Source organism: Eschrichtius robustus, chromosome 2, assembly GCF_028021215.1.
Source record: "Eschrichtius robustus isolate mEscRob2 chromosome 2, mEscRob2.pri, whole genome shotgun sequence".
Taxonomy (NCBI): Eukaryota; Metazoa; Chordata; class Mammalia; order Artiodactyla; family Eschrichtiidae; genus Eschrichtius; species Eschrichtius robustus.
Window position 1 is genome coordinate 165,587,651 of NC_090825.1, and position 27,815 is coordinate 165,615,465.

The window sequence follows — 27,815 nt, forward strand, 5'->3', positions numbered from 1 at the left end:
AGGGTTGGCTAGCATGAGACCCTTCAAGCTGGCTCATGTCCTTCTGACATGTCCCATCAGCCTTTGAGCATTCCCTTCCCTGCTGCCATAACGTGTTCCAGGCTCTTATTCTTCCCTCTCCTGCCGGGCCGGAATCAGCCATTTCTCCAGGAGCCCTGGCTCCACTTAGAGTAGATCTTGGTCCTGGGTATACTTGTTACTATTGAGGCTGTACTGCTCTGGTCACTCTCAGGGCACAGAGCTCAGGAGTATTTGTGGGGGATGCATATATACATGTACACACACACATTCATGTCTATTTTTACTGTATCTGCATATATTGAAAACCGTGAGGTCATTTCAGTATCTTTTTTTTTTTTTTTTTTTGGCTGCACCGGGCAGCCTGTGGGATCTTATTAGTTCCCCGGCCAGTGATCGAACCCGGGCGCCGGCAGCGAAAGGGCCGAGTCCTAACCACTGGACTGCCAGGGAATTCCCTCATTTCATTGTCTTTAATTCTGGTTCAGCACCACAGAGTTCATTCTATTTCTCTCTCTCTCTCTAGATTGGTAACTCCTTTCTCTGACAATAAGAACCCTGCTCCCATCATCCTCAGTACTTTTACTTATTTAATCAGTCGTTCCCTCCCCGTCACGTGTATCCCATCCTCCTCCCTCACGTGCATCCCTTTTCACCACCTCAGCCCCTGACCCGGGTCCCCCACCAGCTCCCACGGGTTGCCCTCCTCTGCGGACGGCCCCTTGCCCTGTAGGTCCCACACTAAGCTCCTGCTCGGGTGCCTCTCACAGGCGTTTGAATGTCTAATGGCCCGTCTTGTCGGTTCCTTATTTAAATTATGGGGAGCAGATATTATGACTTCTAGTAAACAAGGTTGGGTCTTTTTGGGGTTTAAACAAGTTTGCCCTTAACCCCTCGCAGCACTCCCTTCAGCCCTCTGTGTGAACCAGATAAGCAGCATTCCTACAACTGAACCCGAGAGTCCTGTGAGCTGGAAGAAACTGCCCACGGGGGACACGCCAGTGTGTGTCCATCCCCTGGAGACATTGGCTACAGTCACATGTTCCTCAGGACCGTTGAACTGTATGATGTCGATCACACCGTCTTAAAAATCTTCCAGTGTTGGGGCCTCTCTCTGAGGTGTGCTGTCCCCCTGCCAGCTCCCACCTGCCCCCAGGGGGAAGAAACAGCCCTTTGGGGGTGGTGGTTCCCCACTGCCCTCAGCAGTTGGCTCTGTCATCAGAGCTCCTTGGATGTGTGGGCCCTTGAGGTTTTTATTGACAACTTAGCTACGCAAAAGTAAGGAATTTAGTAGTAATAAAAAGCAGTTTTTCAAAGTAGTTTAATCAGCTGTTGTCTCAGGAAGCTGTAGTTCTTGATGACCTTTTCCCCATTAGTGAGATGATGCTGGGACCGATGGGGAAACTGCTCCTTGAGAGCTGTGGGTGCGCGCTGTCTGGCCACTTCTCCTTTCGCTTCATCTGATTCCATATGTCCACATGTGAACACAGCTGTCAGTCAGCTTCAAACTCAGCAGTTTCAGGAGGAGATGAAAGGCTTGAGACCTACTGCCATCAGGACAGGCTGAGGTGTCCGTCTTAGCCCACGCCGCTGCCCTGTCCCATCCTCCCAGGTGGCAAGGGCCACACTCAGGGCTTCTGACTCCACCCAGGCTGAATCGCAAGGCGACTGTAGGGCTCAGAGCATAGGCCATGCATCAGATCTGGGCATTTCTTCAGAAAATCATGCTTCCTTTCCACTGATTGGCTCAAACATCGGGGTGCCTGGAACATTTGGCTGCGTGGCAGCACGGGGATGGGGGGCAGCACCACTCAGCCTTGAAAAGCACTAGCCATCACAATTGCCGAGAGCTGCCTAAATGTCAAGTTCAGTGTGGCCAGGTGTCTTTTCGTATCAGTAGGAAGTGCAGTCGTGGAAGCACTGTGTTTCCAGCACATGGGCCGCAGGCCTTACAGTCTCCAGGATGGGCCACAAGGAAAGTAAATGAGATCTCAGTGCCGCCTCAGCTTCCCCCAACCCCATGACCAGGAATGACCAAGTCTTGGCCCAAAGAAAACTATTCAGGGTCCTGTTCCTGCACCGGGTTCCCATGGGCCTCTGCCCGATGAGCGATCCTGCAGGCTGGGCCTCCTGGGGTGCCCACACTGGGAGAGGGCACATTGGCTTCTTGATTTAACCCATGTTTCTCACATTTGCCTCTAGCTAATGTCTGCGACAGACCTTTAGGGTAAACACTAAACCTGCACAGAGTGTTTAAAGCCCAGTAGGTATTGATGGAGCATGGGCCACAGCCAGAGAGCTCCGCGAGTCCTGGCATCATTACCCCAAACTTCCAGTGGCCCGGGACAGACATTTACTTCACTCCTGTTTTACAGATGAGCAGAGTGAAGCTCCGGAGAGAGGGTTGCACCCCAGTAACCCACAGCCAGGCTGCATGCTGCCCCTCCTCACCCTTTTCTGGCTCAGGGAGGGAACTCCGCACCCACAGGCCCCGGGCACTGTCTGTGCATCTGCTGCTCTCACCGCACCCATGATGGCTCCTGGCCTCTGCAATCTGTCTCCTCCGGTGAGCGCAGGGTCTAGGACGAGCCATGTCCTAGGACTGCCCTGGTACCTGACACACAGTGTACACACCTTATATTTTTGTTGAATGAAGAACTGTTTCTGGTGACTGATACCTATTAAGTGAAATCCTTTTTATCCTGTACAGCTTACGGGGTTCAGGAAGACTTGAGTGTCTGGGGCCTGACTTAGAACCCAGGGCTTATCATTCGTATCATCCTGAAAAGAAAGCCATCCTCCGTGTAAACCGTTGTCGAATGTTCCTGGAAGCACTAACCCACAAGTTCCAGGAATTGCCTTCCGATGCCTCCTCCGGCCTGTGGGAAGGACACGGGTGCATCTTCCAGGGTCGATACGCAGGCCCTCCACCTGTGCTCTCCTCTGTGTGGTGTCTGGGTGGTCCTGCCTGCCGCAGTCTCTGAAGGCCAAGGATACCCTAGGAGTAGACCCCTCCCGAATCCTTCCCTTGAAACAGCCATCCTTCTTGGTATCTGGAGGAGCTGTCCTGAGGAGAACAAATAACCCCTTTTTTTTTTTTTTAATTAATTTATTTATTTTTATTTTTGGCTGTGTTGGGTCTTCGTTTCTGTGCGAGGGCTTTCTCTAGTTGCGGCGAGCGGGGGCCACTCTTCATCGCGGTGCGTGGGCCTCTCACTGTCGTGGCCTCTCTCGTTGCGGAGCACAGGCTCCAGACGCACAGGCTCAGTAGTTGTGGCTCACGGGCCCAGTTGCTCCGCGGCATGTGGGATCTTCCCAGACCAGGGCTCGAACCCACGTCCCCTGCATTGGCAGGCAGATTCTCAACCACTGCGCCACCAGGGAAGCCCAAATAAACCCTTTTTAGAGAGCTTTGAATTTAGCTGGGAGGACCCAATACTGACCCTGTCCCTTTCCTGAAACCCTGGGGGCTGGGTGCATTACAGAACTCAGAATTGTTTAGGTTTTAGGTATGTGGTGTTGACAAGAACTGAGGCAGAGCCTTGCATTCAGTAACTTAGCCTCAGAGCAGGAACGGTCGCACACACTGGTGTGGGTCAGGCTTTGCCTCCAAATTCGCTTGAAGGCCAACTTGCGTAAAGACCTTTGGGTCTTGGATTGCAGATGGGCAGCCCTTTGAAGAGCTGCCAAGCGTCCTGGGAAGTTCACACCGAGGGACCTGCTCCGTCTTCTCCAAGCCATGACTGTCCCCTGTGCTGGCCTCAAGTACGCATCTGTGCCTCACTTTGGTCAGTCCTGGGTTCACTTTGTCTCTGAGGAGCGAGAAGTCCCAGCCCCACCAGCCTTGCTCTCGGGCCAAGGAGCATGGGCAGCTGCCATGGAGGAAGTGGATGTAATAACTCTCACACAAAGGACTGCCCTCCTATTTCCTCACCACCGTTCCTGGGCCTGGCTGGGAGCTCTCAGGCATAAGTGATCCAGCAGTTTTTTTACCTCTGTTTCCGTGCCTCCTGCGCCACTCAGGTCTGTTACAATTGCAACATCTTGATCAGTAGCTTCAGCTTTCTGGTTGGGTCTGTCCAACGACTACCCTTCGGGCCAATGTGTGACTTCTTCCAGAATTCAGATCCCTTTTGTGTTTGGCTGGCCCTGGGGCTGAGAGCCCTGTGCGGTATTTCGCTGTGGCCGTGCAGGGGGCGGATCTCCTAGAGCTGGGGGGTTATTTTTCAGGTTGCTTGGAGTGTCCTTTCTCGGCTCCACAGTCTCCGGGTGACTCATGAATCAAGCCTCCGATTCTGATCAGCGTACATAGCTCCTCTGCAGCTATTGACTGTGGCCCATCCCACAGGGGTGTTTGCATTTGAATTAATTAAAATCAAGTATAATTAAATAAGGTGTTCTTCAGCCACACTAGCCACATCTCAAGTGCTCAGTAGCCACATGTAGCTAATGGCGCCCATATGAGTGCAGATCTAGAACATTCCATCATTGGGAAAGTTCTATTGGACAGACAGGTGGATTAGTATAGACAAATAGACAAATCAAGGATTATGAAAAAGAATCTAATGTCCATGATGATGACTAGAGAAACAAGATGTGGTCCATCTGTGCAATGGACTGTTGTTCAGCCATAAAAAGGAATGAAGTTTTCTGACACAAGCTACAACATGGATGAACCTTAAAACTTTATGCTAGGGCTTCCCTGGTGGCGCAGTGGTTAAGAATCCGCCTGCCAATGCAGAGGACACGGGTTTGAGCCCTGGTCCGGGAAGATCCCACATGCCGCGGAGCAACTAAACCCGCGAGCCACAACTACTGAGCCCGTGTGCCACAACTACTGAGCCCGTGTGCCACAACTAGTGAAGCCCGCGCGCCTAGAGCCCGTGCTCCTCAGCAAGAGAAGCCACGGCAATGAGAAGCCTGTGCACAGCAACAAACAGTAGCCACCCACTCACCACAACTTGAGAAAGCCCATGTGCAGCACCAAAGCCCAACGCAGCCAAAAATAAATAAATAAATAAATTTTTAAAAAGAAAAAAAAAACTTTATGCTAACAATAAGGCCCTACTGTATAGCACAGGGAACTATATTCAATATCTTGTAATAACCTATAATGCAAAAGAATCTGAAAAAGATATAGATACAGATATAGATAAACTGAATCACTTTGCTGTATACCTGAAACTTTGTAAATCAGCTATAGTTCAATTAAAAAAAAAAAAAAACCTTTATTCTGAGTAAAAGAAGCCAGACACAAAAGTCCACAATAGTGTGTGTTTCCATTTATGTGAAATGTCCAGAAGAGGGAGAAAGAGATTAGCAGTTGCCAGGGGCTGGGGTGGGGAGTGGGGAGTGACTGCTAACATGGACGGGGTCTCTTTTTGAGGTAGTGAAAAAGTTAGGTGGTAGTTGCACAACCTGGTGAATGTACTGAAAACCACTGAGTTATTCACTGGAAATGGGTGAGTTGTATGTCACATGAATTATTTCTCAATAAAGCTGTTATAAAAACCAATCAAGGACTGAAGGATTTCAGTTGGGGGCCCATAGCTTAAGGCCTTAGTACACAGATTCTTGTGAAGCAGCACTTTCTTGCAGCATCTGTTACCCTATTCAGGTTTCTTCTTAGGGATTAACCATCCACTGAAATTATCCTATGTGTTAATTTCATGCAGCATCTGTTACCCGCAAAAGCACAGGCGTGCCTGCAGAGTGCCCCAACCCTGTTATGGGCTTGGCATACTGTAGCTAGCAGTAAACTTGGCGATGGTGTGAAAGTGACTAATCTCTCTTCACAGAAAATGCTCCTTTTTACTGTCACCTAGAACCTGCTTAACATCAGTCCCTGGGACAATCCCTCTTAGGGAAGTTAGGGCCTTGGCAGGCCTAAAAGTCTGATTTCCAGCCTGGGAATGGGTAGGACATGGTCGTGCGTGTTGCTGGTCTGGTCACCTCCCTGTGCAGGACTCGGCAAAATAAAGGTCGTACCTTTGGGTGATGGTAGCCCAGCTTCGGAAGCGTCTAGATATTGTTCAGTTGAAATTAAAGCATTTCTTTGGAAGAGAAATAAGATTGTTTAATGTAGACAGAAACCATCCATAAGTGCTGTTTTTCTTAGCTGTTACTCTTAAATGTTCCCAAAGCCTCACAGGAGAGCGTGGACTAATTTTCTAGACGTTTTACTTGGCTGCATTTTCTATTACAGCATTTCGCTGTCTTTTCCTTTTGCCCTGTTGCCACAGGAAAACAAACCTAGGCAAACTGCATGCCATTTTTACTGAGCATCAGCAGGTCATACAGTAGTTTATGACAGAGTCGCAGGCCTTAAATTAACAAATGCAAAAGTATATTGAAATGAGAATTAATTTGCATATTTGCTTGAGGTTTCAGCACTTAGGTTGTGATGTATTTTAATTAAGGGTTAATTAGAATTGATAGGAATTTGCATAGTGTTATACTCCCGCAGTCTGATGAATATCTAACGTGCATGTCAGCTGTGATTTCAGAAACCGACTAGAGTTTGCTAAAGGGATATTCCTTGCAAAGTCCTGTGGGACCGAGAAAGTCCAATGACTTAAAACAAGGCTTCATCTAGAATGTTGCTTAAAGAACTGACCCGGGGGACGTTGTCTCAAAGGTAAATGCAGGCAGTTCTCCACACCAACAGGCTGTGTTCCAAGTTATCCCCCTGGAAACAGGCATTTAAAGGGCCCTTGACGATGCGGGTGGCCAGCTGGTCAGAATGCCATTGCTCAGCACCAACCCTACCTGGAGGCCAATTTAGGGGCAAGGGGGAAGGGGAGGGGGGAGTTGTCGGTGACATCGGTGATCCCCGGGTGACTCCAGTCACACAGGAATGCCCTTCAGCCTGCAAGTGGGTGACATCTCCCCTCTTTACCTTGCCCGTCTGTCCCTTCCCGGACTCTGGTCCCATCCGCTCGACCAACACCTACAGGACAGAGCCTGCCCGTGTCTCACTCGAAGCAGTACCTCTACAGGGTCCCCAGTAAGTCCAAGTGTGTGTGTGGTTTAGGGAGATGCCCCTTGTCAGGTTAAGGAGGGTTCTTTCTGTTCCTGGTTTGCTAAGGGTTTTTATCATTAATGGGTATTGTTTTAATCAGTTTGTTTCTTTTTGCATCTTTTGAGCTATAGTTTTTCTCCTTGTGGTTACTGTGATGCTTTACGTTGATAGGTTTTCATTCACATTCATTTACACTGATTTTCATTGGCATTGATGATTTTTACTGACAGATTTTGGAAGCACCTATGTTCAGAGATAAATCTTCTTGGTTATGATTCATATGTTTGTGCATGTACACGCACACAGATGCTGTTGACTTTGGGTTGCTGGTCATTTGTTTTGCCGTCTCGGCTCTGGTCATGAATGTGCTGGGCTGTGACTTCCCCATGAAGTCCCGCCTTGAGTTCTCCGTCAGGTGAGTGGGTGGCTTTTCCCGTGTCTCTTCTCCGAAACAGTTTGTTGCAGAAAGGGGCTCTCTCTTCCTTGAGGGCCTGGTAGCACTGGCCCATAAAATGTCCTGGTGGCCTTTGAGGAGAGGTTTCTTAGCACAAGTTCCTATTTCTGGGCCATGATTCTGTGAGGCCAGGCACATTCCAGGAACCAGAGCCAAGGCAGTGAACAAGACATCGACGGTCCCTAGGGAAGAGGGTTGTTCCACACAGCCGTACAGAGACAGATGTGGCCCTCAGGGCCCTGGGTAGAGGTGGGGTGGGCGGGCGGGCAGGTGGGTCTCTGGGGGTATGTTTTGAACCAGGACCTAACTGATGGGACATCTCCACTTCCTTGTTGGGGAAGTGTCTCTGAGGCAAGGATGGCTTGGTGTCCAGGCCCAAGGGCAGCCAGGTTGGAGCTGAGTGGGTGAGGGGAGCAAGTGGCAACAGGGAACGCCAGGGAGCTTCTTGGAGTCAGATTCTGAAGGACGTGGGGGACTAGGGGCTCTTAGGGGAGTGGGGCCACCTCCCACTCCTGCTCTGGCCCTGCACCTTCAGTGTGTGTGTTCTCCAGGCCTCCTGCTGGGCATCCCACTGCCCTGGTCTCCCTCCCCTCTCTGCAGCTTCCTCATCCCACCCAGCCCCCTCCTCCACACACAGGCGCCACTGGCTGCCTTCATCAGTCTATCACCTCCATGGCCCCTTGGGTCCCCCTGGTGCTCGGAAACCACCCCCTCCTGTTCCCATGCTGTTGCCTTGGCTAAGGTGTTCGCTCCTGGGCTGGGGAACCTGGGCTGCCTTCTCTGTGAGCAAAGCGCCCACAGTCTGGGTTCCTGCCACATTTGTGATGCCACCAAGCTGGCATCCCCAGGGTTTGAGGGGCCTTTGCGTCCTCACTAAATGGATCTTCCCATGAGAATAGATTGCTCTTCCTTTACAACCCGGTCCTGGCCCCCTCCTCCTCACTTAGCATCTCTGTGTCCACTCGATGGAAGCGCCTGCAGTGAGCCTTTTTCCTGCGCACAGGGCTTTCCCTCAACATCTCATCTCTGGAACTCAGGACACCCTCACAGGCTCTTTCCAGGTGGCAGCACTGTCTCTGCCCCACGACTGATGACTGTAGTGATGCACAGGGAGGCAGGCATCCTACAAATGTGTCAGGAGGGTCACTTCTGGACTGTCCCACACCCAGAGCTCGCACCTGGGGCCCGGGCATCTCCGGGACATACCCACAGCCTCCGGCAGTGACCCAGCCACAGTCTGCTCAGGCCACAGGGTTTTGGCTCACCACCGCCCAGTACCAGTGCGAAATACAAGCAAGATGAACTAGGAAAAGGAAAGGGAAAATGAAGCAGGCATACAAAAGAATAAGCCCAGGACTTCCCTGGTGGTCCAGTGGTTAAGACTCTGTGCTCCCAACGCAGGGGGCCCGGGTTCGATCCCTGGTCAGGGAACTAGATCTCACATGCCACAACTAAGAGCCCGCATGCCGCAACTAAGACACGGAGCAGCCAAATAAAGAGCCCAAAAGTGTCATTAGATTCAACAGACATGAAATTACTCTGTCACATTGCTATAAAGGTTTCTACGTGCAACCTCTCTGTGTTGGCCTTTCCATAGACAGAGGGCAAACCAGACACCACCTTTCAAGGAGTCCTGATCTAGATTAGGACTGAACAAAACAAGCTAAAATCTCATCCTTCATACTGCACCCACAGAAGGAAAACTGTCAAGAGAAGGGGCAGGATCCAGAGGGGATTCCAAGGAAAGGGGGGACCTGAAGGCAGTGATTCGGAGGTGTGCTGACCTACCCGGACTTGCATGCATGTAGGTTCTTCCTCAGACCCATGTTAGGCTCTGTGACACGCATACTGTGGAGCAGGGTTGCAGACCACAGTGTTGGTAAATAAAGTTTTATTGGGACACAGCTGCTCGTTGGTTTACTATTTTCTGGGGCTGGTTCAGTTCCCAGTAAGGGCTCTTTTCCTGGCTTCCAGACTTCTCGCTGTGTCCTCACAAGGGGAATGGAATAAGGAAGAGATCTCTCTTCCTCTGCTTAGAAGACCACAGTCTTATGGATTAGGGCCCCACCCCTATGACCTCACTGGACTTTTTTTTTTTTTTTTTTTTGGCTGTGTTGGGTCTTTGTTGCTGTGCGCAGGCTCTCTCTCGTTGCAGCGAGCAGGGGCTACTCTTCCTTGCGGTGCGTGGGCTTCTCATTGCAGTGGCTTCTCTCGTTGTGGAGCATGGGCTGTAGGCACGCAGGCTTCAGTAGTTGCAGTTTGCGGGCTCTAGAGCACAGGCTTCAGCAGTTGCGGCGCACGGGCTTAGTTACTCCATGGCATGTGGGATCTTCCCAGGCCTAGGATCGAACCCGTGTCCCCTGCATTGGCAGGCGGATTCTTAACCACTGAGCCACCAGGGAAGCCCCTCATTGGACTTTAATTACATCCTCACAGGCCCTATTCCACATAGACATTGGGGGTTCCACGTGTGAATTTGTGGGGACACAATTCAGTCCATAGCAGTTCCGTATTGTTTCTTAGAAAAAACATAATGTGTTGATATTCATAATTTTATTTTACTTCCTTGTTTGGTTTACTGGAGTTTTTTACCCACAGTAAATTGGGAACATAAGGAAATTTTGTGGTTTGCGGGGGAGTGCCTCTGTTTTAGATCCCACCACCTCTTCTGAGTGTCTCCAACTGACAGTGTCCCTGAGCTGAGCTCCTGGTCTCCAAAGCCTCCCGCCTGCCAGTCGAGGGCCCTGGGGGAGCTGAGGAGCACCCCTGGGACCGGAAATGAGCTTGTTGTAATTGACGGTAACGAGTGTCTAATGACCATAATCAGGCAGGGACAGTATGCTGGGAGACAGACGCGCGGTGCTGAGGGAGAGGCAGGGCCGCATGCGAGGGGCCGCTCGCTGACAGAAGGCAAAGGCGCTTGGCATGGCCGTGTCCACAGCTGGGACCGGTCCTGGTGACTAAGGCACAGGGTAACTTTTTTTAAGTTTTGCTTCTCCTGATACACATACGTTCGCAAAAATATACGGCTTTAAAGAAACAAAGCTTGTAGCTCACGAATGCTGGTCATAACATACGCACTGTTAACACCACAGGGCCTGGGGTATGACAGGCATATTGTCTCCTTATTCATGGGCATTTGGGCGGTTTTGGTTTTTCACAGTTACGGGGTGGTCGTGTGTGTCCTGTAGTACAGCATCTACAGGGGTCAGTGTTCCTGTAGGGTAAATTCTCAGAACAGAGTTCTGATCAAGATCAAAGGATATGTGCTTTTTCTGTGTTAATCGGCACTTCAAACCTCCCCTCCAAAAAAGGCCACACCAACACATATCCCGTAAAGAGATATGAGAAAATGGTGTTCTTTTTGTAATTTGAGAGCTTTCATTTGAGGACAGTAAGTCCCGTGGTTTTTTGGTGTATTTTTTAAAAATCTCCAGCACCTGGTTGGGTACCTACCTGGCTTGTGATAGACTCTCAGATGCTTACTGTTGGATAAGTAAAAGAACGAAAGGGGAGTTCCCTAGTGGTCCAGTGGTTAGGATTCGGCGCTTTCACTGCTGTGACCCGGGTTCAATCCCTGGTCGGGGAACTGAGATCCCACACGCCACGTGGCACTGCCAAGAAAAAAGAATGAAAGACTGCCACGCACCCCTGAGCAGCCCAGAGTCACACACGCATGAACACACACAGGTGTGCACATGCCCCCACCACCGCATGTCCAGCCTGGACCACTCCTGCCCCTAATTGTAATGAGGGAAGCTGTGATGGGAGCTGTGGAGGTGGCCCCTCCAGCCCGGGAGTCAGGGTGTGCTGGGGGCCCTCTGGGGAGGGACGGGGGTGCTGTGTGTCCCTCTCGGGCCACTCCTGAGCCCCAGCCGCAACCACGGGTGCTCAGGGACGAGCTGTTGAGTAAGCCTGAGACGGTCGCAGAGCATCTGCTGTGCTGCAAAGGCCCATGAAGGGCCCGGCAGAGGGAAAGTTCATGAAGGTGGGTTTGGAAAGCTGTCACAAAAGGCCCTGAGTACGAGGTGTCAGAGTCTAGGCTTTAATTTAGGTGGATGCAGGCCCTGGTTGAAGTCTCTGAACAAAAGACTGGCATGATGAACACAGTGTTTGAAGGTAGTCGGCTTGCAGGTGTGCACAGTGGATCAGAGGGGAGGGGTTTCCTCACAGGTCACGGAGGGCAGGAGAGGGGTCAGCGCAGCAGGGTTCCAGCAGTGGCATTAAGGGAGGGGATGGATGGTGGGTTGATCATGGAGTCTGAATCAATAGGATTTGCAGACAGAGGGCCGGAGGGAGGAGGACGTCCATTATCTACTCTGGGTTAGGAATGGTTAAGAGGGTGTGGGCCTTTACAGGAATCAGGCAGCACAGGTCAACTCTGTCCAGGAGTGCCCAGCGTTTACATCTGGTGCTTCTTGAAGACCAAGTAAGGTTGTTAGAGAATTGGGTCTCTGAACTGGAAGGCCAGCAACTGATAAAAGGGGCACTTTCCCTTTAGTTCTTTCAGAAAAAGCCACATTATAACCCAGTGGGACTGAGTTAAGTGACAAGGGTTCCTTTGGGTGAGTTGAGGGTCCCCAAACGTAAGGAGGTAAAGGTCCCTGCATGTGAAGAAAATTCCTGCAAGGATATCTCTTGAGAGCCTTCAATTTTCACTGGTGAGTTTTTGACAGAAAAGGTTAACCTGTTACATAGGGAACAAGAAAGGGGCACGTGATTAATGAGAAAATATCCATATGATAGGATTAAACTCAATTTTTTTTTTAGGCTGCACCACGTAGCTTGCAGGATCTTAGTTCCTGGACCAGGGATTGAACCCGGGCCACAGCAGTGAAAGCGCTGAGCCCTAACCACTGGACCGCCAGGGAATTCCCTAAACTCAATTTTTATTTGAGCACTTGAGTCAGTTAGTAGCTGATAGTATTGAGAGCCTGTTTCTAAGAAAACGCTTTAAACTTTGTTTTTCCAGAAAGTCAGAGCTAGATGGATTTCCTACATCACTACCTCCTTCTCCGTTCCCTGCCTCCCATCAGGAACCACCCCCCAATCTTTTTTCTTCTGTAGCCACAGATGTTTCTTCTATCACTGAAAAAGCAAAGAAAACACAGGTCCTGCAAGACCACCCTCCTCAGACCCGAGCTCGCTCTGTAACCCCTGCAGCAGCCTCTTCCCTGCACTGCCTGTCTCCCATGCTCCTCCGGAACTTGCTAGTCAGGCTGTACCCCACCACACCCTGCTTTTGTAGAGGTTAACAGCGTTCCCCCAATGACCAAGCCCATGTTTTCACCCCTCTGTGACTACTTCTGGGTTTTCCTCCAACTACCCGATAACTCTTTCCGTCTCCTCCTTTGCCTGTTCTTGAAATGCTGGTTTTCTAGTATTCAGGGGCATGGCCTTCTCATAGGTGTAGCTGCAGGTACAGGTGGATATGTACGGATTTCCCACACACCACATGCCGATGACTCATGAATACCTGTTTCCCACCCAAACTGGTCAGCTCAGCCCCAGCTCCCAGGAAGCAGCTGCCTCGCAACCACCTGGACATTCATGCTTAGCTGGGTCAGGGACCAGGCTGATGCCGTTTTTTCACGTGCCTGCCTGCTGCTTTGTGTGCTGTGCTTGGGAAAAAAGTGGCACCTTCCAGGGCGAATGTGGGAGTGGTCACAGCCTCTTCCTTTCTCTCACACCCACATCCGGTGGTCACGGACTCTGGGGCCTCGCCCTCTGGCCGCCCTGTAGCTGACCTGCATCCCCTCGGACAGCAGCAGCTCCCCCCCACTGCCTCCCCTGCCTGTCCACTGCCCATCCAGTCCTGCCCTCGAGCACGTCACCCTCTCAGTCCAGCTGCGGTGGCTTCTCCGTGTTGTAAAGCCAATCATTTTGTTTCTCTGCTTAGAGTCTCTCTGTGGGGGACTTCCCTGGTGGCGCAGTGGTTAAGAATCCTCCTGCCAATGCAGGGGACACGGGTTCGAGTCCTGGTCCGGGAAGATCCCACAGGCCGTGGAGCAACTAAGCCCGTGCGCCACAACGACTGAGCCTGCGTTCTAGAGCCTGCGAGCCACAACTACTGAAGCCCGCACGCCTAGAGCCCGTGCTCTGCAACAAGAGAAGCCACCGCAATGAGAAGACCGCACACTGCAACGAAGAGTAGCCCCCACTGGCCGCAACTAGAGAAAGCCCGCTCACAGCAACGAAGACCCAATGCAGCCATAAATAAATAAATAAATGTATTAAAAAAACAGAGATCTCTCCGTGGGTTAGTTCATCTTCTCTGGCACCTCTGGATCAGTCTTTTCCTCTCTGACTTTATAGCAACAACCCTCCCCCCAACACACACACAGGAAACACAAACAGACATAATAGACGTGTTACCAAACCAAAGTTCAGTCGCCTGAAAAGCAAAGTCACTCTCCTGACACCGGGTGGTGGTGAAGGAAAGTACAGCATTTACTGCAGGCCACCAAGCAAGGGAGTGGGAGACAAGCCTCAGATCTACTCCACCTTGGTCTTTGAGTGAGGGTTTTTTGGGTTTTTTTTTTTAAGGGGAAGAACAGAGAAGCTGGAATTAATCATCATCTTGTGACATTTCATAATCGTAGTTTCGGGAGTCAGGATGTCTCTGGTTTATGATTCGCTGACCAGGTGGGTCCATGGCTTAGCAGTCTGTTAGCTCATCTTGCCCTGGAGACATAACCTCAGTTTGTACATTAATGATGATATCTATAATAGCAATTTTAGCATGTTAACGATGTTATCAACAACAGCAACTTTAGTCATCTGACTGATTGATTAGTGTTCAGTTAGCACAGGACTGAGGTCAAAGGGGACAAGAAAGGGAATAAAGTTTTAGATAGAGAAACTAGTCAAACTCAGTAAGGGAACTCGGTTTTGGGGGGCTCAGTTTCAGACGCACAGCAGCACAGCCTTGCCTGAAGCCAGGTTGCCGCTAGCCTTTGTATCCCTGCCTGTGCTAGTGTGTGTGTCTGGAACGTGCCTCCTCTCCCATCTGAAGACAAGGTTCAGGGCTTCAGGCTTTCCAGCACCCAGTGCCACCCCGCCCCTGCCCTGCGGGCCCCCACACACACCCAACTGTGGGCTGTGAGCTGTGGTTGGTATGCCCCCTGCATTCCCGCCACCCGGACTGGGCTCCTAAACACGGCACCTGGACCAGCGTCACAGGGGGTGACTCAATGTCTGTTATCAGATGAAGTCTTTCTTTCCCCTCAAGGGTTCCGTGAAAAGTGTTCAGACACAAAGCCAGTGCTAACACTCTGTTGTGGTTGTTTTTATTCCGCCAACACACACTGATTCAGTCTCTCCTCTCTTACCCAGGGTTGAACATTCGTGGCATTCCGGAAGAGGGTCCCCCCGACGCTCAGCTCCTAAAGCTGGATAACATGCTGCTGGCCGAGGGCATGTGCAGGCCGGAGAAGCAAGGAAGAAGAGCACAGGTGGCGGCCAGCACAGCAACACCAGGTGGCTGTCCAAATGACAGTGGCCTTGAGCACTCTGACTACAGGGCCAAGCTGTCCCAGATCCGACAGATTTACCACTCTGAGCTAGAGAAATAGGAACAGGTGATCTTTCTGCATGGAAGAGTTTCTGTCACGTGAATGTGCATTTGTCAAAGCAAAACGTGGAGCACTAACTGCCTTCCTTTGGTGGCCCAGACCAGGGAGTCCACACGCTTGGTCTCACAGCAAAGGTGGCCGATTTTACCGGAAGCCTTTTGCCTTCATTTCTCAGTAGCCAGCCTGTGTGGGAGCCTCGGGGGGCAGGTGGCTGGTCCCACATGGAGCCCCGGGACAGCCTGCTGGGTAGTCACCGGCTGGCATTTGTCTCCCCACCACAGGCCTGCCGTGAGTTCAGCACACATGTCACCAGCCTCCTCCGGGAGCAGAGCAGGATGAGGCCTGTCTCGCCCAAGGAGGTCGAGCACGTGCTGGGCATCCTGCACGGCAAGTTCAACAGCGTCCAGATGCAGCTGAAGCAGAGCACCTGCGAGGCCGTGGTGACCCTGCGCTCGAGGTTCCTCGATGCCAGGTCAGGCCCTACCTACCCCCGGCCTATGACCCCAGGGTCAGCTCTTAGGAAGTGGAACCAAGTCAGTGCTGGCTTGGGTCTAAGTTCTGGGGGCCTCCAAGCCTGTGCAGGGGCTGTGGCCACAGCTGCAGGTGTAGCCCTCACACAGCCTCTTGGAAGGCGACTGAAGTGCTGACTGCTGCTGTTACACCCTCTAGGGAATCAGAGATGAGGATGAGGCCCCATGTACGATCCCCGGCTGAGGCTGTCTGTCTTCACAGGCGTAAGCGGCAGGATTTCAGCAGGCAAGCCACGGAAGTGCTGAATGAATATTTTTATTCCCATTTGAACTACCCTTACCCCAGTGAAGAAGCCAAAGAAGAGCTGGCCAGGAAGGGTGGCATCACGGTCTCCCAGGTGACAGTCCTTTCCTGCCACACCTCCCCGAACCCAGAAAGGAGGGAAGGTTCAGCCCAGTGAGGAGGACACCCAGGGAAGTTGATGAAATGTGTGGAGCGGGAGCCGGGTGTGCAGGTTCCGAGTCGGCCTGACTGGGCTCAGGTCCCGGGTCTGGGCTATGAACGTGGGCCTCAGGCCAGAAGCCATCCCCACCAGTTGTGGGGACTCGCTGAGGCAACACCACAGAGTGTATCATGAGGTACTCTGGATTGCAGTCGTTAGGATTTAACATTCTCCTATCAGAGGGATGTGCTGTGTTGCATAAGAGGGGTGGGGTATGAGCTTAGGAGAAGGAAAAGAACTTGGAGGAAAATTAGGACTTAAAGTGATAGACCAGCTCTTGTGCTTAAGTACCAATTCAGTTACCCTGGAATAAATTCAGGCATGTGCATTGCCTTCTTGTTTCTCAAACAGTCCAGTGTGTGTGTCCGGGGGTACAAGACAGACGACATCTGGCTCCAGAGGGGGAATGGTGGTGCAGATCAGAGAAGGGACCTGGACAACCTTGGGCAGTCTTGGTAGTTGGGACCACCACTGTCCTCCCTGGAACTGGGGTAAGGTGGCGGGGCTAAAGACGAGAACCCAAGAAATATTTCCGAAGGTTTTAAAGTGAGAACGGTAAGTGCAGGCAGCCCACAAGCAAGGGGCAGGACCAGGCCACGCCCACGGGGCAGCGTGGGGGTCAGGGCACGGTACCCCGCCCCCGGCTGCAGGGAGGGCTGCTCCCGCTGTGCAGTTGGAGGGGCTGAGTTTCCAGCCCAGTCAGCCTGTGCCCTCAGTCACCACCCTCTGCTCTGGCCCCTGCCCTGTCCAGCAGCGACTTGGGGACGAGGGCACTCAGGAGCCCCGCAGGGTCACACAGGCAGCAAAGCCTCACAGGTGTCCCGGTCACATGAGACCTCACTCACCCTGGAACTGCTGCAGTGTCCTCAGCACCTTGGCTGGAGCTGAAGTGAGGGCTGCACCTCTGGGGCTTCGAGGCCCAAAAGAAGTGGGAGGCATGGCAGCTTGTTTGTCACCACGAGCAGTTGTCTGAAAACGGCCAGATTCACTTCAGGCCCTGGCACCCCCAGAGAGCAGATGGGTCTTGGATCTCAACTTTATCTCAGGAGAGGGTTCGTTGCAAACAAAAGTTTGAAAAGCACCGGCCGCATTCCAGTGACTCCGGCTCTGTGGCCGGGCCCTGAGACCCCCTCCCACCAGCAGCAGAATTCTGTGCTGGGAGCCCCTCCCCACTCTGGCGGGTCCTCCAGCTGGAAATGGCTGACAGCTGAGGGAGGGCTCCGAATTTGGGATACAGATGTCGTGTAGGCTGTGAGGTTCGCCTAAGGAGGAAGTAGCGGGGGAGGGAGAGCACCATTAGGGCAAAGGGTGTTGCAGATGAGGCAACAGACGTTTTCAGGACAGGATCAGCTGCAACTCCAGGGTGAGGAGGCCCGAGGGGGAAAGGGCGGGAGAGCTGAGCCCATGGACAGGGCGATGGGCAGGAACCCAGGCGGCTGCAGCTGTGTGAGCCAAAGGGGCCAGAGTGACTGGGCAGGAAGTGGCCAGTGGCTCCGAGCTACAGCTGGCGGAGAGGGCATCCCACTCCTGTACGAGGTGCCGGGACACACCCCGTGGAGAGGGTGGACCCTGGCCCGGGCCAGCTCCCCGGCAGCCGCCCTCCCTCACCCACACGGGAAGTTTGCTCTTTGTCCCTCTAAAATGCCAGTTGAATTCAACATGGAAAACTGCTCACTGCCATTCTTCTGCAAACTTAGTCCCACACAGACGCGTCGGCACATTCCTTGGAGGTAAGTGGGAACCTAGTGCTTACCTGGTTTGGTTGAGAACAGGTCACCCTCACACCGAGGGCAGGAGAGTTGAGGAGCAGGGAGCACACGTGGGGTTTTGTCTTTTCATGGTTGACATCGAGAGGATTATGGAGGGACATTAAAGAAACAGATTTTTAGAGGAGAAAAGTCCTCCTTCCACAGTCCTGCCACATAACTCAACTGTTTATTTCTTTTCATTAAAATACATACCTTTCACTGCAGGGCCAGGTGCCTTACTTTGGGATATGTCTCCATGCTCTTAGGAAGGCACTGCCCAGGGTCTCACCCAGACAGTTCTGCCCCCAGGGGACATTTTCATTATCACAACTCTCGCGGGGAGGGGAGGACACTACTGGCATATGGTGGGTGGAGGCCAGGGTTGCTGCTCAGCACCCTCAGTGCCCAGGACGCCCCCCGGAGAGTGACCCACAGGCAGAAGCCCTGCCCTGGAGGTCTCCGTGCAGGTTTGGAGTCAGAGCTGGGCTCAGACCTCTAGGCCCTGGGCCGGCCCCTTGCTTACAGGATGCATGAGACTGCAGCTCCCTCCTAACTGGCTTTGGGGACTAAAAACAGGCCCTCAGCTCAGTGCTCAGCTCCTTCCCCTGCCCTGTCAGGTGGTCCTTATCCTTTGATAAGTTTTGGATTCGACTGTGTTCTTTGCTTAAATTGCATTCCCAGAAGTGTGGTTACTGATGTGTCTCCCGCGTCAGTATTCAGTCTGTTGCCTGCCGCCGCAGTGAGCAGACACTCGTCTCTCTGAGTGTGTCACACACATGCCTGTTTTCCTTCCAGCTCCCCCCTCTCCTATAAGCCACGCCAGGTCCAGGGTGTCACCAACACACTGCAGACCTTTCCCTGGGCCCACAGTTCTTTAGCGCCACTTTCTCAGTCCCGGCCTCTCACCCAGCCCCAGGGCCACGCATTGTCACTCAGTGATGTTCCCCCCTGGCGGTCTGTCCACATCGTGTCTCATCACTAGGTCAGCTTTTCCAGTGACTTCCATCTCTGCCTGTCCACAGGTCTCCAACTCGTTCGGCAACAAAAGAATCCGGTATAAAAAGAACATGGGGAAGTTTCAAGAAGAGGCTACCATTTACACAGGTAAGATGGCAGAGGACACCACCGATGTCAGGGGCCTGGGGAGCCAGGCCAGCTGCCCTTTGAGGCCCAGGTCCAGTCAGTAAGGCTGCCCAGCCCAGGGTCAGTCGCTCCCACGTGGCCGGGCCCACTGAGCTGCATCTGGGGAAGCAGACTGGTCCCTGTGTGTGCCTCTTTTCTCTGTTTACACTGGGAGGGTTTCTGTTTCCATTAGTGATTATCCCGGTGAAGTCAACACATCCCGGCAGGCTGGGCAGGTGCTGTGGGGACAGAAAGTTCCTACCAAAAGTCTGGTTTCCCCACCCACGCAGGGCTGCGGGAGGGGCAGGGAGCCGTAGGAGTCACCTTCGCAGCCTCTTCCTGGCCGGGGGGCTGGTAGGTCCCACCTGAGGAGTCACTGTGACTCCCAGGGTGGGAACACTGGTCCTGACCCCTCCCGCCCCTCCAGGTTACTCTGGTCCCTTTCCGATGACCAGCACCAGCGACACACTTATCACCCTGCAGACGCTGGCCTCCCTCCAGCCCGCCCCTGGGGAAGGCAGCCTTCTGGGCCAGGTGAGTCTCCAGCACAATCCCAAGGACACCTGTGGGCTCCCAGACTCAGTGATAGGGCCGACGTGGAGCCCAGGTGGGTGGCGGGTCCTCGGAACCGGCCATCTCGACCGTGTCTCAGTCCATCATGGGGACGGATGCAGGCTGGCGGAGCCGCCTCAGGGAGCCCAGCTCTGTGGAGCCCCACTCGGCAAAGACCTTCACCCCTCACAGGACTCGATGGCTGCTGAGGGCTTTGCCTATTGGGAAGGAGCCCTCCCTCCCCGATGGTGTCTGTACCCATCAGGAGAAGGCAAGGGTGGGCAGACGAGGCCCTGACGGTCTGAAGGTACAGCCCCACTGGGCTCAGACCCTTCAACACGTTCATGCCGTGGCCTCACCATCCTGGCTGCCCCCTCGGCCGGTGCAAGCTGGGCCAGAGTGAAGATCTGGGAAGAAAGTGAGCCATGGATCTCAGCTGTCTCGGGATGTGCCCTCGGGAACTTTCTCAGGGTTTGGGGCAACGGACCAGGCCAACCAGGATCAGAGGGCACCATGCCTCTCGCAGTCCCTGGGGCCTCTCGGCCTCCCACTGACAGCCGCAGGGGCCCGACCCCCCGCGCAGGGTTGTCCTGAAGAGGCTGCGCAGGTGCAGGTGTGACAAGGCCATGCGGCAGTGGGCAGGGCCTTACACAGCCCACCTGTTTCCTTTGGAATTGACCCCCCACCCATTTACCCCCAGCCCCTCTTAAAGGTTCAGGGACTGGATGCCTCCCGGGGCCGGGCGGTGTGCATCCCATCACTGTGGCAACCCCACAGCCCATAATGAGCACCTGAGCAGAGTAAGTACTCTGACACCACCAGGTGGCCAGACTTGTCCGGCTCTGCCCTTGCCCAGGGCTCAGCACCTCGAGCACAGTAGGGGTGAGCGTGTGAGAGGAATCGGGGTGAGGGTTCTGTGCACTGTGACGTGGGCTCCTGTCAACCCCACATAGTAAGCAGGAAGGTTGAGGTTGTGGTGTGGACACCCACCTGTGCCACAGGCCCCTGCCCTGGGCAGGCACAGATGCTCTTCCAGAGAGCGGGTCTCAGGGGCTGAGGTCACCGCAGCTGGGAGCCATCTCCTCGGCCCTGAGCTGCTCTTTGGCTCCCAGTCCCACACTGGGCCCCAGCCTGTCACCTCCCAGGCCTGCAAGTGGACCCCTCCCCTCACCACTCATGTTCTCCTTCTGGGATCATAGGCCTGTGGGTGTCCATCCAAGGGCAGAGTGTGTCCCCCTGAGGCCAGTATCCTTGTCCCAGTTGCTTTCAGACTGAGGGTGGGCGGAGCAACGCTGGCCTCTCAGTGTCCCTGTGTCACATGATGAGGCAGCCCTTGAAGGCATTCTCTTGATTTGTTTGCCCAACACTGTCCTCTGTGGCAGCTCCTTGGGACACATGGGAGGTAGTAGCTGAGGTGGGGGAGGGGGTAACGGGATGGGGGGGTGAGGAGCCGGATCTTGGGCCTTGTGGGGTCGGAAGGGGTAGAGGGTGCAGGCAGGAGGGTTCTGCCTGTTAAGGAAAGGTCAAGAATGAGGAAGGTGAATGGGACTTCCCTGGTGGCGCAGTGGTTAAGAATCCACCTGCCCGTGCAGGGGACACGGTTTCGAGCCCTGGTCCGGGAAGATCCCACATGCTGCGGAGCAACTAAGCCTGAGAGCCACAACTACTGAGCCTGCGGTCTAGAGCCCGCGAGCCACAACTACTGAGCCCATGAGCCACAACTACTGAAGCCCGCGTGCCTAGAGCCCTGCTCCGCAACAAGAGAAGCCACCGCAGTGAGAAGCCCACACGCCGCAACAGAGTAGCCCCCGCTCGCCACAACTAGAGAAAGCGCACGCACAGCATCGAAGACCCAACGCAGCCAAATAAATAAAATAAACATATAATTAAAATAAAATAAAACAAAAAAGAATGAGGAAGGTGAAGGGGAGCTTGTGAGTTGCAGGCCCTGCTCTCGTGGGCTGCAAACCACTACCAACAGTAGTGGTTTCCATTGTGGGGGGGCTCCTGTGGACAAACAAACATCCCAGGGTCACATGTGCCCGATATATCCCCGCCCTGCAGACAGAGCCCACACGCCCACAGCCATGGGCCCTGCCCTCCTGACTCCCAGCCAGGCCTGCGTCCTGCTGGGTTCCTGAGCCTCTTCCTGCGCACCACGTCTGACCACGATGTCTTGGGGACCACTGTCAGCTCCGGGCCTGCCTGGGTCTCCCTCACCCTCAGTGTGTGCCGCGGTGCCCTGTCAGTCCCTTGCCTGAGCCCGGCCGGTGGAGGCCAGTTCCTGCCAAGGAGGCACACTCATGTGCAAGGCCAGCTGTGACCCAGGACTGACTCCTCTGTCCCTGCCCCACCTCCTGGCTCCTCTCACGGTTCTCGGCATGTTCTAAGCCACCTCAGGGACGCGGGAGCCAGATGGGTCATCTGTCCCACGGCCCCCTTCTGACTCTCTTGTCTTTTCAGGCCAGGGGCGGCTGGCAGGTGAGGCGAATGTCGACCACTTCACCTATTGGAGACCCCGGCAGTGTCACCTCAGACGCATCTAAGTGTTGGGATGAGCAGAAAAGAGGACGGTGTGACCTGCCTTGGTTCCCTGGAATTCATGTTACCTCAGAAAACCCAGAACTGACGGCAGACAGCGCTCCCTGAGCTGACGGCAGGCGACACCGGTACCATATTTTGCTTGTCAGCTGGGATTTGAAATGGGCTGAGACACTGCTCGTTCTGCCAGCTCCGTTTGGTTTTTTTTATAGTAATTTTATGGTTAAGGCTGAGTTGTTTCTTCCAGGACTTGGCACAAATTCTCCCATTACAATTTTGGACTGATTTTAATTTCGATGTCGTTCACTCCCAGATTTGTTCCTGCCGATGGCTGACCACGCAGGTGCAGGGCTGCAGCTGCGCAGTTGGGCGGGTTGTGATTATGTTTGCTCATTTGTCCATCCGTGTGCCAACTCTCCCAGACACTGCCTTCCGCACTCTCTTCTGCTGTGTCATTTCATGTGGTTTTTTTTGTTTTGTTTTGTTTTTAATTTTTTTTAATTAATTTATTTATTTATGGCTGTGTTGGGTCTTCGTTTCTGTGCAAGGGCTTTCTCTAGTTGCGGCAAGTGGGGGCCACTCTTCATCGCGGTGCGCAGGCCTCTCATTATCGTGGCCTCTCTTGTTGCGGAGCACAGGCTCCAGATGCACAGGCTCAGCAATTGTGGCTCACGGGCCTAGTTGCTCTGTGGCATGTGGGATCTTCCCAGACCAGGGCTCGAACCCGTGTCCCCTGCATTGGCAGGCAGATTCTCAACCACTGCGCCACCAGGGAAGCCCTCATGTGGTTTTGATTTAAGTCTGTTGTGAGCTCAGAATTTTACTGGGAATTGGTGTGGCACTTTTTCACGTTAATACAAGTTCTACCATTTTCAGCTGAAGTGTCGTTAAAGACGATAAACTTCCCAAGCACTTTCCTGCATCCGTGCTCTTGAAATCCTGCCGGCCCAAGGCTCGGCGCTCCGAGTGCCCCGGCTCCTGGATGTCCCTCTCTGTCTCCTCGCCCAGTTCCTCCTCTGCTTCAGCCTTCGGGTGGGACCTTCCCTCTGTCTCCTCCTCTCTTCCCCTCACCGGGAATGAAGATGCTAGAGCTGGGCTGTTGGGAGAATTAAATGAACCTGGGCTCAGGACAGCTCGGGGCCCTGAGCAGATGCACCGTATCTGCCCATCAGTCAGGGTCACCGCGGCCCTAACCCCGCACTGTCAGCTGCCACCATGACCAGCATCTGAGCTTCTGTCCAGAGTGTTTCATCTCTGGACACAGAGTGGTCCGACTCCCGTGCACCTCCACACCAGCTCCGCCCAGATCCTGGCCAGCTGGATGCATCACCATTCTCCCGGTTCTTGGGGCCCCCATGCCCGAGGGATCCCTCTGTCCTGTCTCCAACCCCCGCGGGTGCCACCACCGTGGCGCCGATACTCTAGTGAGGGTTGCAGACAGGAAACGAGGTGCGGGAGTGAGGGTCCGCTGGGTCACAGCTATGCAGCACAGCGGGGTCCCGACCTGCACCCCGAAAGACTGAGCACGGTGGTCTCCTGGGATCAGAGGACCTCTGCCCCCCACCCCTCTGGCTTCCATCCCCCCCGCACATCTGCCCATCCCAACCCATCACACCCACGGGCCTCTGGGCAGCAGACGACTGCCCTCACCTGGCCTGTCACCACACTGCCCTCCACGTCTCCATTTCTGTTGCTTTCAAGAGCCAAGAAATGGATGTCTAAGGCGGGTGATACAACCTCAGCCAACCGTGTCCAGGTCCTGGCCCCTTTCTCCACTGGCACCTACTGCATGCTGGTCCTCAGGGTGACCTGCCAAGACGGTCCGCGGCAGTCTGGGTGTGTCCCTGCAGACGAGTCCCCACTTGGCACACCATGCTTCCCTCTACACGATGCATCTTGCAGTGGCCACTGCCTCTGTGTCTGGGAGGATCTTCCTGCAGTGAATGAACTGCCACGGCTGGAGCCCCTCAGCCCCAGTGCTGGATATTTTAGGTGGTTTCCATCTTTGCAACCCTGTGCCCGCGACGCCCCTCAGCTCGAGTCTCTTTGGTGCTGCTCTGCGAGCCCGCCGCCAGCCTGGCTCTCTGCATAGTTGGCACTTCTTTTCTTCCCCTCACTGCCTTGCAAACCTTCAGGGTGGGTGGGGGACAGCCATCAGGACCTCCCCCTGCATCTGTAACCTTTCCACCGAGCCCTCCCAGCTGCTCTTCACCCTGTCCCTGCCAGCAGGAGCTGTTAGGATGCTGGACAACCTCAAACCCACAGCCCCGGGGGGGTCTTGGTCAGTCGAGGCTGTTGTACAGCCCACCCAAAAGGCGACCCCGTCCCCATGAGCAGTCACTCCCCATTTCCCCTCCCCAGCCCCTGGCAACCACTCATCTGCTTTCTGTCTCTGTGGATTTGCCTGTTCCAGACATTTCATATACATAGGATCATACATGTGGCCTTTTGTGTCTGGCTTCTTTCACTCGGCGTGTTTCCAAGGTTCACCATTTTACTTATAGCATGTGTCAGTGCTTCATTCCTTTTTACGGCCAACAACCCACTGGGGACGGTGCCTTGAGACAAGGCCTTAGGTGATTGAAGGAGCATGCAGAGGTGCAGGGTGGGCGCTGCCTAAGGTACCCACACCAGTGGGAGGGCAAGAGGTGCCGGCCCTTGGAAGGGGCCAGGCCAGGTGTGAGCAGGGGGCACCCCAGGGGGACTCGCATCTTCACCATCCGCTGCTGCATTGAGAACAGACTGCAGGAAAGGGGAGTCCGAGGGTCCTGCGACCTCCCAGGTGGTGGTCAAGTGCAGGCAGGGCTGGTTAGGGTCGGGGGGATGTGGGTGAAGGTAGACCTGCAGGACCTGCTGCTGAGTAGGAATGGGGTGGTCTGAGCCACAGAAGACTGGACGGGGACATCACAGAGGGAAGGTAGCTCAGCTCTGGACTGACAGGCTTGGGGTGTGCACGCAACTAGACATCGGAGTAGTGTTCAGGATAGAAATTTGGAAGTTGAGAGAGGCCAGAATATGGGACAAAAACCAAGACAGGATGTCATGGAAGCCAGAAGGACAGATTTCAGGAGCAGAAAGTGAAGCTCCACCAACATGGAAAAATGACTGCCAGACTGAGCAGCCTGGGTTCAGTGGAGCGATGGGGCCACCGATTAGTTCAAGAGACAATCAGCGACTCAGAGAATCAGAGAGCACAGTCAGCTCTCCAGGTGATTCGCGGCAAAGAGGTCGCCAGAGGCCGTGCGGAGAAACTGAGGCAGTGCCGCGGAGAGCTGCCGGGTAGGTCCTGTGGGAGCAAGAGGGTGGGATGTGCCACGGCAGGTCGTGTGGACACTGGAGAGGAGGTGGAGAGCGCGGTCCCAAAGGAAATAGACAAAGCCGCAATTTGCGGGTCCCAGGTGGCCCTGGAGCCTCCCGCTCACCTGCGCCCTCTCGTGGCTGTGGCGTGAATGCGGCTCGTGGTTGGCTTGGCCGCCAGCTTCCGGCTGAGTCTCTTGGAGGTTTTGTTTGCTTGTTTGGTTGGTTTTTTGGCGGCACTGCGCGGCATGTGGGATCTTAGTTCCCTAACCAGGGATCGAACCTGGGTCCCCTGCAGTGGAAGCGCCTAGTCTTAACCACTGGACCGCCAGGGAAGTCCCTCTTGGAGGGTTTTAATTTGAGGAAACTCCCTAGGTCAAATTCTGCACATAAAGTCACACTTTACCAGCATTTCATACTGCATTATTCAAAAAAATGCCTAAAATGTGGCCACACGACACTAATCGAGCTATAAGGACTACAAGAGCGCAGAGGAGTCACCTGGCACCCCCTGAGCCCACCCTGCTGGCGGGGTGGGTGCTGATGGCACCTCCATGCAACAGGTGGGGACACTGAGGCACAGGGGCCTCGTGACCTGTGCCCCAGGCTCCCATTTAGGAGAGAGACAGGCAGAGCCAAGGCTGTGAGCCCGAAGGCAGTTCTGGGGAGAGAGCTCATCAGTATGGCTGCTCAAGATGGCAATTTTCTAGACTCTATTAATATTAAAAATGCACACAACCCTCTCCCTCATCAGTTTTCCTTCTAAGAATTTTTCTACAGGTACATGCAAATGAATGCAAAATGATGCATTTCCTGCCACATTTTTTGTAATTGCAAAAAAATGAAAATAAATGTCTGTCCATTGGGGACTGTTTAAATCACGCTGTTCAGCCCTGCAGTGGAATAGCATACAACAGTTCAAAAGACTGAAGTTGCTTTTCTCCACAATGCATTAATGTAAAAAGTAGGAAGGATGACCATTTGTGTCCATTTTTGAAATTGGGGGGTGGAGGTATCCAAGTATCTCTGGAAGGAGACACAGGTCACAGCCGTGGCCACTGGGGAAGGAAGCAAGGATCCGGTAGTTGACAGGGAAGCGATCTCTCATTTCTCTGTATACCCTTGGGCAGTCTGCATTTTAGAAATCCCTGAGGCTTGTGCAGGGAGAGCAGCAGGAGCCCTTGGAACACTGACCACTCCCCTCAGCCAGTCCTGCTCATTATTCTCCACCACCCCACCCCCCCACCCCCGCTAACCTGTGGCTTGGAAGTTCATGATCAGGGCCCCACGGGAGGGGGATCTGGAGACCACCACACAGGGAGAAGAAGGTGGAGGTGGAATGAGAGGTCCAGCTGCTGTGTCCCATCACCGTCCACTAGAGGCCGCTGTGGCCCTGCAGCGAGTACAGAGCTGGAGGCTGGAGACCTACCTCTCTTGGGCTGGAGACCCAGGGATATAAGACCCCCCTCACCTTGTAGCTGTGGGGTCCAAGGGCTGATCCTTTTGAAGGGCCGGGCTCAGGGCAGGAAATGAGACCTCCACCATTACTATTATACTCAGTGTGTTCCTTGCAATGTGTCTGACAACCCTCACCCCTGAGCTGGGCACCCTTCCTCTCATGACATTTGCATATGTGTTTGTTATTTGCATATAATATGCACGACTTGCTTTATTTGAATTAAAGATGTGTGGGATTTGCATAGCCTTTGCGTACCATTTGTGTAGCTTTTCAGAGATTTGTCTTGCTTTTGTGAGCCAGTTTGGTGGGAGACAGAGACTGGGGATCCGTGTCCTGGGCTGCCTCTGAGAGATGAGTAGGCACCTTCCCCAGGTTCCATGAAATCACATCTCCATCACCTGGTCAGGAACCCCAGGAAGGCACACTCTATCTGCTTAGAGCTCCACGGAGCCACTGAGGCAAAAGCCTCTGTAACCTGGGTAGGGTTCCAAGCAGCTGGACACAAGACCAATTCAGAGTCTCGAGTCAAGGCGGCTACTCTGAGGGGTTTAGGCCAGAGATGGGTTTAAATGCAGGCTCTGGTTCATCAGGGCTGGGTCAGGCCTGGGAATCTGCATTTCCACCATCTCCCAGATAAGGCTGAAACTCTGGCCAGATGTCTGGGCGGGGGAGAGCCGCTAATATTCTCCCTGATTCACACTTTCTTTTTTTTTTTTAAGTGTTTTAATGGTGTTGGTTTTTTTTTTAACATCTTTATTGGAGTATAATTGCTTTACAGTGGTGTGTTAGTTTCTGCTTTATAACAAAGTGAATCAGCTATACATATACATATATCCCCATATCTCCTCCCTCTTGCGTCTCCCTCCCATCCTCCCTATTCCACCCCTCTAGGTGGTCACAAAGCACCAAGCTGATCTCCCTGTGCTATGCAGCTGCTTCCCACCAGCTATCTATTTTCCATTTGGTAGTGTGTATATATGTCCATGCCACTCTCTCACTTCGTCCCAGTTTACCCTTCCCCCTCCCCGTGTCCTCAAGTCCATTCTCTACATCTGC

At 53.6% G+C, this 27,815-nt stretch overlaps 1 protein-coding gene and 1 non-coding gene across 2 annotated transcripts in view; both read left to right on the top strand.

Moving 5' to 3' along the window:
• PBX4 (PBX homeobox 4) overlaps window positions 1–22,520 on the top strand; it is a 55,770-nt gene extending 33,250 nt beyond the window's left edge. Inside the window, 6 exon segments of the mRNA XM_068536637.1 lie at window positions 14,829–15,073; window positions 15,349–15,539; window positions 15,737–15,935; window positions 16,392–18,892; window positions 19,338–19,444; window positions 21,926–22,520. Of these exon segments, the coding sequence (XP_068392738.1) occupies window positions 14,829–15,073; window positions 15,349–15,539; window positions 15,737–15,935; window positions 16,392–16,499 (743 nt within the window). The 3' untranslated portion in view covers window positions 16,500–18,892; window positions 19,338–19,444; window positions 21,926–22,520.
• TRNAG-CCC (transfer RNA glycine (anticodon CCC)) lies at window positions 8,852–8,924 on the top strand. The gene has a single exon. It is a non-coding gene; the product is annotated as a tRNA-Gly (tRNA).
• Window positions 22,521–27,815: the final 5,295 nt, after the last annotated feature.